Raw genomic sequence first — 13,060 nt, forward strand, 5'->3', positions numbered from 1 at the left:
TTAACATATCCTTTGAGGACATCATGTAAAATTTCACATCTTGAAATTCTTCTAAATCCAGCAAAAAATTTTTCTCGGATATGACCGTAGCCCACATATTTCTTCTGCCATACATATCTGTTATCCATTTGCAATATTCCACTCCAAAGTTTCCAACCATTTCCTCCCACTTTTGGTCAAACACACCAATTTCGTAATCACCTAACATTAACTTTGTAAACATTTTTTTAAACTGAAGTTTGTGAATATTGCTTGTTGCATTACACATCAAGTGTCATGCACATAACCTATGGTGTGCATTAGGAAACACTTTCTAAATAGTGATAGCCATTGATGGATGACCATCCATAATTACTGAAGTTGGTGCCTTTCCCTTCATTGCTATGAGAAGTTGTTTTAGTAACCACACATATGTGCTTTCTCTCTCATTTGAAACTATCGCAGAACCAAATACAATAGTTTGATTATGGTGGTTAACTCCTGAGAATATTACCACCAGCAATATATATCTATTCTTATCATATGTGACGTCAAACGCTAGCACATCACTGAACAAATTGTAGTCCAACTGACACTGGCCATCACACCAAAAAATTTTCCCCTTCTCTGCTCTTCTCAACACTATAGAACAAGTTTTGATCTCATGCTGCTAGCATTTTTAGGTAAGCCATTACAGAGTTCAAATCATCAGGTAATTATCTTCTTTGCTTTGCAACTTGATTGTGCATATCCTTAATTGTAAAATTAACATTTTCATACCCACTACACTGTCTAGCTAATCACCTAAATATGTTTGGTATGCTAATCCCCACCCGTTTTCATATGATTTATTTGACTAATGTCAACCTCAGTCATTTTCTTGTTAGATTTCAACATTCTTGCTAGCTCTGGGACAATAAGATCATGGTTGTGTTCATCACAAAAATCTCTGACTACCTGACTCTTCGTTACCACCACCTAGAAAACATAAAGTCTACTCACACAGCCACTCATTTTCTTTGGTTTTGGCTCCCTTACTCAATTTTTCATATAGTTCCATTTTTCTAATCTATAGCTTTCACAAGAACAAACATATGTTTTTTCTCTGACTATCCTATCAACTTTTCTACTCCTAATTTTTTGCACATTAAAGCCCCTCATCTTGGCATATGAATTATAAAATTCTAATGCCAAGCCAAGATTAGAAAAGTGAAATTGATAAACATTTTCTAAAGATAGACCTGAAAAATCAATCTTACCAATATCTTCCCAAGAATTTATATGATATAGTTCCATATCCACCGTATTAGAAGTTGTATTTTCATCCACATGATCACTAACATTATTCGTATTTTCATCCATTGTGTGTCTTTGACCATTTGATGCTACCTGTAATTTATGGTGACTTAAGTTAATTACCCAGTAACGTATCACCAATTAATTAGAATTTATAATCAAATAATCAAAACTAACCAACAAATTAGTGACCACTGAATTTGCAAACAAAATCACAATAATAACTTTTGGATTTACAAACATACTAAAAAAATTAAACTGCAGTAACAAATCAAAAATAGAATAAAAACAGAATTAGAACATCACAAATAGAATTTGAAATTAGACTCATAAAAACAAACTCTAAAAGTTTATATCCCTCATAAACAGAACCAAAAAAAATTCGAACAAACACAAACAGAACAAGAAAAACAACTCAATAAAATCAATGGAACAAATTCATAAAAAAACTGAATAAAAATAAATAAAACAAAAAAATGATTGAATGAAATCGATGAAGTAAATTCATATAAAAAAATTGACCAAAAAAATAATGGAACAAAAAATTGAATTAAATTAATGAAGTAAATTCATACCTAAGGTTGAGGATCCATTGGAACTCTGGAAGTGCAGCGATGACGGGAGAGACAGAGCACCATGGGTTTGACAACGATGATGACTTGTTGAGACCCACGTCGCCGCTACCTGCTAAGGATGACACCACTGAGGAGTGAGAACGATGGCGTTGAGTAGTGAGAATGACAATGCTGAACAGCGATGGAATGACGTAGGTGCAACGACGACGGCAGACAGAACAGTGGTGCTTCGAGGTTGAGAATGAACTATACGAAGAGAGATATCGAAAATGAACGACATGGAAAGAGAGGTTAAGAACGACGCCACTAAGAACGACAATGATTCTTGGGCTGAATGGCAACGGTAGAGATCCAGAGAAGAGTGGCGGCAGTGATGGTGGTAGTTCTGTGTATAGAAAAGAGAGTGCAATGAATTTAGGGTAAAAAAATTAAGGTGGCTCAAAATGAATTTTAAAAATATTTAGGCTATATGTAAAAAATTAATAATTATTATTAAACCTCCATATGGGATCATATTTAGAATCATTAATTGTGCACATCACAAAAGTTTAATTTTAGTATATTTATTAAAGACAAACTCCACTATATTATATACATTATTATGTTTGAAATAAGTTTATTTATAATTTAATTTTAATATACTGTCAATATAAAATATTTTATATAATTATTTAATTATATTTATTTTTTAAATAATTTATTCATGTAATTAAAATAAAAAATATTTATTTTTATTGATATAATATTATATAATTAAATATATATAAAATTATTTTATATTATCAGTATATTAAAATTATATTATTTTATTTATACTTAGATTTTTCTTAATAATAATAATAAAGTTTGACAATGCAAACCATACATCGCCCGTACCTCTCGGTCCATATGTATATACGGATATACCATGCGGTATTCATTCCAGACATTCATAAAGCCACAAATAGAAAATCCAAAACTTTTAAACAAAAAAATAATTAGTATCCATAGTAAGTATATAACACAAAAACACGAAATCCTTGCCCCAATAATAAGATAGAAGTCCTATAACACGTGAAAATTTTAGTATTCCCTTGGTATTTGATATTTTTACACGGCGGTTAAGCCAAATAATTGTATCATTTCATTTGCTTAATCATGTGAGTTCCATGTATGAGATATAGTGTCCTTGTTTAATTAAGTTTCTTTTTCTGAAAAAGAAAAAAGTTACTGTTTTTTAATTTAAAAAACTTTCCCATATTTTATAATTAAATTTTATGAAACAGTTATAATTTAAAAATTAATCATTTGAAAAATATAAACGACATAATATCTTTGAAAATAAAGTCTTACTTCTTAAGTTTTTTAATTAGATAGGATTCATCTTTAGAACAGCTTTAATGTTAATTCTTATTTCAATTTTAAATTTATTTTTAATTTCACAAAATATTGTATTACATCTCCATAAAATTTTACATTTATTTATAAAATTATTATATTATAAATAGTGATTAAAATTAAATATGAGATTTATCATTCTAATACTTGAATTTTTATTAAAATAACAAAATGTTATTAGTTCTTTATCAAAATATTACTATCTCTTTAAAATGAGATCATTTAACAAATAAAAAAGTGGTTTTAAATTATAAAAATTTTAATATTATGACATAAATTTTTTTAATTATGTATAAATAAATTAATTTAGTCAACTAAATGCCCATGAAAAAAAATTGGGCAGCACTAATTAAATTATTTTAATTAATAACTATTTAATTGATAAATTCATTGAGGATAAATGAGAAAAAATAGTAGTAAGTGGTAATATATGATAAAAAGAAGTTAATGATGAAAATTATTTATCATCAATTATCCAAAAACAAGATCACAAATAAAAAATGAATTAGTTTATTCTGCCTCGCTTCACTGAAAGTTCGCTTTTCTCTTCTTATTCTGACGGCTCCAAAGGTCTATCCACCCCCATTTAATAGTGAGCTGGCAAGCTTGGATCATTAGAATTTTTTTTTCATTAATTTTATTCTCATATCTATATTTATGAATCTAAGTAAAATTTGTGTTTAGATGTTTTTAAATAGTTCTCTAAAAAATTTTGTGTTGGATGTTTTTATTTTTAAAAAAATTTATTACATTAAAATTTTTAAATTTTACAAAAATAAAATATGAGATATTCTCCACATTCAAGAACTTTTGGCATCCAAGTTTATCCAAGCAATTTTAGGTCACGCGCTTTTTTACGCTTCTTCTCTTCTTTTTCTCTTCTCCCCTGCGCTTCTTCTTCTTCTTCTTCTTCTTCTTCTTCTTCTCACGCTCGTTTACGAACGGACCGTCATCTTCTTCTTCGCGTTCCTCCTCCTCCTCCTCATTCTCCTCCTTCATTTTCGCATTCCTTCTTCTTCACGTGTTTTCTCCTTATTATCATTCTTTTGTTGTTGTTACTGCTGTATTTTTTTGTCTTTTCCTCCTTGTCTCCCTGGTGAAGAAGCAGTAGAAGGTGAGGAGGAAGAGTTTTGAATTGTGCAGAACAGAAATGAACCAAACATGTTATTTTGGTGAAACAATTGTATAGTACTAAATGAATGGAACATTATCCATTATATAAATTCAAATTCGAACAGCTTTCTACATAATTAACCGAACACGTACTTATGGTGAAATAATTGTATAGAACTGAGTGAACGAAATATAATCTAATACATAAAATCAAATTCAAACAGCTTTCTGCATAATGAATCGAACACGTACTCATGATGAAACAATTGTATAGTGCTAAGTGAATGAAACATAATCCATTATATAAAATCAAATTCAAATAGCTTTCTGCATAATGAACCGAACACGTACTCATGATGAAACAATTGTATAGTACTGAGTGAATGAAACATAATCCATTATATAAAATCAAATTCAAACAGCTTTCTGCATAATGAATCGAACACGTACTCATGATGAAACAATTGTATAGTACTGAATGAACGAAATATAATCCATTATATAAAGTCAAATTCAAACTCTACATAATGAACCAAACACGTACTGATGGAGAAACAATTGTATAGTACTGAATGAATGAAATATAATACATTATATAAAATCAAATTTGAAACACCTCTGTCTACAATTTAGAGATTATCAATTCAATTCAATTCAATTCAGATTTAGAACACTTGCATCCATTTAATTCAATTCAATTCAATTCAATTTAGCAATTGCATTCCATTCAATTTGATTGAAAAAATAATCCATTAGTAAAATATTGGTGTTGCTGGTGATGACAATAATGAAAGAGGAGACAAAGAAGGAGAAGAAGAGAAGGAGGAGGAGGAGGAGGAGGAGGAGGAGGAGGTATACGTGAATTTGAAAGAAGAAGAAGAAGATGACGTATGCATGTATTTGAAAGAAGAAAAAGAAGAAGAATAAGAAGAAAAAGCACAGAAGAAGAAGAAGAAGAAGCGCGGGGGAGGAGAAGAAGATAGCGTGTGTAATGACGCTCTTTGAACGAGAATGATTTTTGTTAGTGTTAGACCTACTTGAATAAATACTTGGATGAAAAATACTTGGATGTGTAGCATAGCCCATAAAATATATAAATTCTGACTTTAGTAAGATGTTATTTTTATTTGAACAAATAATTATCTAAAAGTGTAATAAAATAGATTATATATCTTACTTTTATAAGGTTTAACACCTTAATATAATAATATTTTTCTTAAGATAAAAACATTCTATACAAAAATTTTTATGAACTTATTCGAATATATACCCATAAATAAAATACTACAAAAAAATTCAAACTTTTGACGATTGTTAAAAAGATTTAAAACTAATTATTGTTCATCTGGAGACCATTTGCACAGATCAGAGGAAGACATAATCTTTGAACAAAGGGGGAGGAGAAGAGTAGAAAATGCAATCTAGCACATGACGGAGCGGTCAAGCAAACACGACGAAGTGGTCAAGCAGACACAGCGGAGTAGAAGAAAACATAGCAGATACATAGTAGGTCACTATTTGTGAAGGTGTGGGGCAGTGGCATTGCAGCGGTGTCAGTTCTGTGTTCTCAGTTGATGCCTCCTTCAGCTTCGTTGCCTCAACCTTACCCTCATGTGCACCAGTATGCCCCACGTTCTTTATTATGTAGAATATGTTGTTATTAACTTTATGTACTTGACTATGAATGATGTATTGTATAAGTGATGCGTGTATGACTTGTTAATGTATAATCCGTTTATGTGACTTTTTTGGCGTTTAGTATTACAAAAAAATTTATTAGAACTTTTAACGATGTGATACAAAAGATGTATAATTCATTCGCACGAACATATTCATGATGAGTAACACGTTAATGATTACATATATATTACATAAACCACTATCACACTTATAAGCGTTTAATGCAACTAGAATAACTCGAAACAACTAGGTAACATCGATCCTAGTAAACGACTATCACCCTTAAGCTTTGTCCATGGGTTGGTTGGGACAACCCCTCCTAGTATGACCGACTTGCTTGCATATACCACACCTCTTCTTCCGTCGCTCGACCTCAACCATGTCATTCTTGAACCTGGTAGAGATAAGTCTCCTAGTAGCCTTCTTGTGCATGAGTGGATTAGAACGAAGCAGAGTCCCGCACCACTCTGGCCATAGGGACTCGTTGGGCATCGGTGGAAACTCTATATCGTATACCTTGAACACAGACTCCTGCTTGTAAACCGGATAAACATATGGAGCCCACTCGATGCTTGCGGCGGCACACCCGGCAAGCGCATGTCGGCATGGATAATGGAGAGACTGAAAGAGCCCACAGTCACACGTACCCACTGCTAGCCAAACTCAGAAGGAACCTTGCTACCAACCTTCAAACGACTTTAACTCTTCCACAACAAATACGGAAGCCAGTCGATCACAATGAGTAACACGCATCTTCGAAATTCCTTCTCTGTTCTTCTCAATGGCTGCCATCAGCCTTTGGGAGAAGCAATTCCTAGCAGCCAGTTGTTACTATGCCTCCCTGCCCTTCGTCACGAACAACTTCTGCAAGCTTTCGTACATGATGCGCACGATGGCAGAAATCGGCAAGTACCGTGTACCATTGAGAAATGTATTGATGCACTCCGACAGATTTGTTGTCATATACCCAAACCGGCGACTGCTGTCGCAATGTTGCAGCCATATCTCTTTGTTGAAACGACCAGCCTAGTCTGCCATCTCTCACGACAAACCTTTCAAGGCATCCATGTACCACTCGTTCCCAACCTTGCTTAGACTATAAGCAGCATTTATAAGGTATCACTTGCCCCCGATCGGCTTGAAACGAGACATGAAGTTTGCGGCCATATGTCTAATACAATAAGCGTGGAATGCCCTAGGAGGTTGCAACCACTATCATCGGCCCTCAGTGCATCCTTGATTGCCTGTGATCTATCTAAAATAATCAACATGCCTTCTTGTGGGGTGACATGTCGTCTCAGATTAATCAGGAAGAATAACCATGACTCTGTACTCTCAGACTCCACAATTACAAAAGCAATAGGAGGGATATTGTTGTTGCTGTCTTGTGCCACTGCAATAAGCAACACTGCACCATATCTGCCATAAAATGTGTGCCATCGACGAAAACAAATGGTGTAAAATGCTTAAAGCCTCAACATAAGATAGGAAAGCCTAAAACACTTTGTTGAACATGCTACAGCCGCGGACTAGAAGGTGCCCATCATAGTAAGGTACGACCCTTAGCTCACAAATAGTTCCAGGACAACAAGTCTGCAGTGCCTGCAGCAGCTTTGGTACCTTATTGTATGACTTCTCCCAGTCTCCGTATATTTGTACAGTTGTCTTTTGCTTCACCATCCATAACTTTTTGTTGGAAGGTTTGAAGGGATAGCTCTACCCGACTGTACTTTGCAAGACAGGAACGCTGACGAATGGGTTGGACTATATCATTGGTAGAATGACCTTACAGATGATGCTGCTGTCTAACTATCGATGGTCTTGGGACATGGTGGGTGCTAAACAAGTATGCGCTCCACCAACCCTCCGGACCTCCCTAACGAAATAAAACATCCATGATTGGAAACTACTCAATATATAGCAATTATAAATGAGTAAGTACGCCTCAATTAAACATGAACTCACCAGTATCTGAGGTTCTATTGGAGGGCAACACGGAGACTCCATGGACATCCATTTGCAACTTGACGGCAATTCACATGGTACTTTAATCGGTCCGATTTGACCACTTAATACTCAGCACTTCTGTGAATACTGTAGTTCTTCACACCCTGCATTACTGCATCTCGGCATTTGAATCAGTGGCCGACCCAAAACTCTACCCCACCATCTAGGTTATAATTCTCTTTCCCAGTGTTGGAAAACAGAAATTTCTTATGCATGGCGTCCAAATACAGTGTATGATAGTGACTTGGTATATCTGATAATGCCGGAATCGGGTAGGGGGAGGCAAAACATAGCGCATTGATGTCTTGGCTGGCATCTCCGGTACAAACTCCTCCTCATTATCATCTTTAGAAGAATCACTATCGTCGCTATCCGCAACGTACTCTTCGTCGGAGTCTTCCTCACCCATCTCTATGTCTTTCACTGGACTGGCAACATGAATCAGTGATGGTGCGAGAGGTGGGTCATCCTGCACAAAAGGTCGAGTGTACAGAACCACCACCACCAACATCACCAACCTCAGCGGAAAGCTCCATCACTTGTGCTGCCATGATTCTTCCATGGATGTCAAACATGAGTCACACACATGCTCGTCACCCTGGAGCCAAAATAGTCGAAACTGAAAAACTAAATTACCCAACGGTGCTAGCAACCTACCCCACCGTTCCAATCTCTCTTCTCCCTGTGCCACCAACGTTGCTCAATATCAAACTCATCAACTCGGACAACGAACTTACACGTCGAGTGCGCAATAGTAACATATTCTCACACTCAAATATCACCCCATTGTCGCTGTTTCTCATACAACAATTGGGGTAGACACAGACAACCACATATCTACTATTATTGGACATTTTTGCCTACTCTTTGTTAGAAAAACGGGGGAGAAGAAGATATGAAATTTATGTGGAGAATGCCAAGGGTTGCATATTCTTTTATAGCAGTTGAAAATTTGTCTTACTGTATCTCGTTTACATTGCAAACACATTAATTTAACACGTATTTAGTTTACAGTATAAACGAGATAAGCTTGCACGTATCTCGTTTACACTATAAACGAGATATATACGTATCACGCGCACATGACTAATACATGCAAACTTATTTCGTTTACAAGTTAGGAGATAAATTTTGATAAACGTATTTCGTTTACAAGTTAGGAGATAAACGTATCTCGTTTACACTATAAACGAGATATATACGTATCACGCGCACATGACTAATACATGCAAACTTATTTCGTTTACAAGTTAGGAGATAAATTTTGATAATAATTTTTATAATTATTTATTTCAGTAATTAAAATATTTATTTAATTTATTTAAATAAAAAATCCCGTTTACAATACTACATCTAGAAGTTAAATTCAAGAATCACAAAAAAGAAAAGAAAAACAAGGATAATATCTTAATCGTATAAATTATAAATTATAAATAAAAAAATATTAGAAGATTATTAAAATTTATTATTTTTTATTATTATTTAATTATTAATGTTTAAAAATTATAAGATAAAGTATAGTGTTAAATTATTAGATTAAAGAGACTATACTAAAGAAATTAAATTAATGACTAAATGATGGCCAAACACAATAACTTTTGATGCCTCCTAACATTTAACATAAACTATGAATTGCAGACACTTCACTAAGTTGTTGTGTCTGTCGTGTCCGCATGTCAGACACATTTTAGACACGACATTCATTAATATCTGTTCGACACACATATTTGTTGTGTTTAACTGTGTCTTAATAAAAAATAAAAATTATTCTCCAAACACGTTTAGACACACCTAAATATTATTACATATTAGCGTATCCAACTTTATAAGTAATATGTAATTTTAAAATAAAATTAAAAATAATATATATTATTATTTATTAAAAAAAATATTTTATATAATTAAAATAAAATATTTAAAATAATTAAAAAATTTATATTTTAATATTAATAAAATAATAAAATATTATTATAATTTATTTAAAAAATATTTTATATTTTATATACGTGTATTTTTATATTTTATAAATAAACAAACAACCCAACCTCACCATAGTCCATAGTGGCTGTTATTTACTCTTTTAACAACCGCACCTCCCATTCATTAAACAAGACACAGTATTTATTATTTATAATAATAATAAATTTTTTCCCAATTAAATTAATTTTCTCTCTCTTATCTCTTTATCTCTCACTGAATTGTACCTGCCAAGTACGTTTACCTGTACCTCCCAAACTTCCCGCATCATCACCTTTCCATTGCGCCCCTTTGCGTACACTCCCAATACCAAACACACACAACACCTATCCCCCCTCTTCCTGCTCCCCCTCTATATAAATACCAACCACTCTCACACTCTCTCTCCCCATCCCCACCCCTTCCAAACCTTCACACTCTCTCTCTCTCTCTGTCTAAAAACCACATCCTCACTTTCTCTCACTAAAAGCCGTTTTAATTTCTTTTTTACCATGAAGCAGTTGATCCGAAGACTCTCACGCGTCGCCGACTCTTCTCAGTACACGCTCCTCCGCTCCGACTCCGTTGCGGCGGCAAGGCGACACCGGCGCCGCTGCGGCGACTCCTTCCGCCACAAGATGCGGCGCTCTCCGGTGCCGGAGGGACACGTTCCTGTTTACGTCGGCGACGAGATGGAGCGGTTTGCGGTGAGTGCGGAGCTTCTGAATCATCCAATCTTCGTGAAGCTTCTGAACGAGTCGGCTCAGGAGTACGGTTACGACCAGCAAGGTGTTATCCGGCTTCCGTGCCACGTCATAGTCTTTGAGCGCGTGCTTGAAGCACTCACGCGGGGACGTGACACGCGCCACCTCCTCGACCTCCTCAACTACTCCCCTGAAGAGTTGACACACTAATAATCAATTTTAGCCAGATCTTCTTCTTCCTTTTTTTTTTCCCTCGTTTTTTGGATTTTTGTTGTAAATATACAAAAGCAGGATCTTTGAGGTAAAAAAAAAGTACACAAATGTTAGGGTTCTTCTTTTCACTTCTCTTTCATGTTTTTTTTTAGGTTTTGGTTCTCTCGCTTACCTCCTTTTTTCGGTTGTTTGGTTTTGATTCACGATGTAAAAAGCTGTAGAGGAAAATTATTACTCCGTTCTTGTTTCGCGACCGAGGAAAACGAGAATCGAATCTTTTTTCCTATGTCTGTCTTTCTTTCGATTTCTTTTCTTTTTCTTTATTCTTTTTCTCTCCCCTGGAATTCCCCGTGCGTTTTATTTTTGTGCGAAACAAACGGAAGAAAGGAAAAAGAGGAAAAAAGAAAAAGTAGTGTGTGATTGAAAAACGATAAAGCTTAGTAGTGATCTGAAAAGCAAGCTTAAACTGCACGCCGTTTCGAGTTTTTGGATTATACTTCATTTTGCCGTTTAAGAAGCTGATAGTATTGCCTTTTAAAATTTTATTATTTACAGTAATTCCAAGCGTTTTTATCTTTTTAATTTTCTTTTCGTTGTTAAATATTTTGCTATTTTTTTTAGATTTAGTTTTAGCGAGGTACTGTCACGGCAGCGCGAAATTAGCGAAAAAGGTTCCTCGGCCGACTTTTGGATCTTGAATCTTGATCTACTGTTATCAATCATATACGATGTTTTAATAAATTCAAAAATTAAAAATTATACATAATAATAATGTTTTTCTTAATCTTCTCAAATAATCAATTGTTGCATTGTGGATCAATTATCTTGTTGAAATATCACATTGTTACTTGTAGAAAATTTTTAAGACGTAAAAAGGATCTTGCTCTTTATCCATGTTGTGAATGTAAAATCAGTTATACTCTAACCACTGAAGAGAGATCCACCCTGTATTATAGTTTCATAAAGGCAACTTCGTGTTGCTGATCTCATCAATGAAGATTGTATGGTGTGGTTGGAATTCCATATTTTGGCTGTAATTTCAGTGCTAACCTTACTAATAGACTGCGAAAAACATTTTATAATTATTTTTGCCGATATATGGATATATAATTAAATGTATGTGATTTAATAATTCGTGTATTAAAATTAAATTCTTATTAATATTTAAAAAAGCATGTCAATGCTTTTAGGGATTGTACCGGATTTTAAAAATTAACAAAGTAAAATCAAATAAAAAATAATAATTTAATTTGATACATTATATTGTTAGTATAAAATAATTTTATATGTGCATATCAAAATAATTATTTTTTATATTGATTGTGTAAATTATCATAAAAAAATAAATATATCAAAATTAAACTCAAAAAATAAAATATCTTAACTTTTAAACTTGAATTATTAATAAAAAATATAACAAAAAAATTTAATATTTATTTAATTAATAAAAAATGCAAAGTTCCTTACTCTTTAGTCTTTAAAGAAGAATCATTCTTAAAATTTTAATGATTATTCATCAATCATATTAAACACTATTTACACACTAAAATTAGTTATCAAAATCAACAATAATATATTTAAATATAAATAAATATAGTTAGTTTAACTCTTTTTTAATGTATATTTTGTATTTCGTTATGTATTATATCTTAATGTCTAATTTTGATATACATACACCTAACATGGTTAGTTATGTTATATTAACACAAAAAATACACATTGTGTACAAATATATATTTGATATTTATGAAAATGTTACATTATTTTATTATAAAAAATTAACTATTTTATTATAAAATATTTGATCATAATATTGATTATTTTGTTTAAAAAATAAAAAATTATATACAAATACAGGTTGATTGTATGTTATAGTCGGACAAATTTTAATATTTCCATGCATTAAATTGTGATAATGCCTTTTCTTTTTCAAAATAATGACTAAATGTAAATAATTTATATTGCTTGAATTTTTATTTATATTTTACTTCAACGCATTATTCGTATTTTAAATTTAATTTGCATGCGTGATATATATATATATATATATATATATATATATATATATATATATATATATATATATATATATATATATATATATTCTTACAAAATTATCTATTTACGTTTGCATTATTACATAAACAAACATTAAGAAAA

At 32.6% G+C, this 13,060-nt stretch overlaps 1 protein-coding gene across 1 annotated transcript; it reads left to right on the forward strand.

Moving 5' to 3' along the window:
* The first annotated feature begins 10,377 nt into the window (after window positions 1–10,377).
* On the forward strand, window positions 10,378–11,186 carry LOC130941506 (auxin-responsive protein SAUR71-like). The gene has a single exon (XM_057870040.1). The coding sequence runs from the start codon at window positions 10,496–10,498 to the stop codon at window positions 10,895–10,897; it is 402 nt and encodes a 133-aa protein (XP_057726023.1). The 5' UTR covers window positions 10,378–10,495; the 3' UTR covers window positions 10,898–11,186.
* Window positions 11,187–13,060: the final 1,874 nt, after the last annotated feature.

This window comes from Arachis stenosperma, chromosome 7 (genome assembly GCF_014773155.1).
Source record: "Arachis stenosperma cultivar V10309 chromosome 7, arast.V10309.gnm1.PFL2, whole genome shotgun sequence".
Classification (NCBI taxonomy): domain Eukaryota; kingdom Viridiplantae; phylum Streptophyta; class Magnoliopsida; order Fabales; family Fabaceae; genus Arachis; species Arachis stenosperma.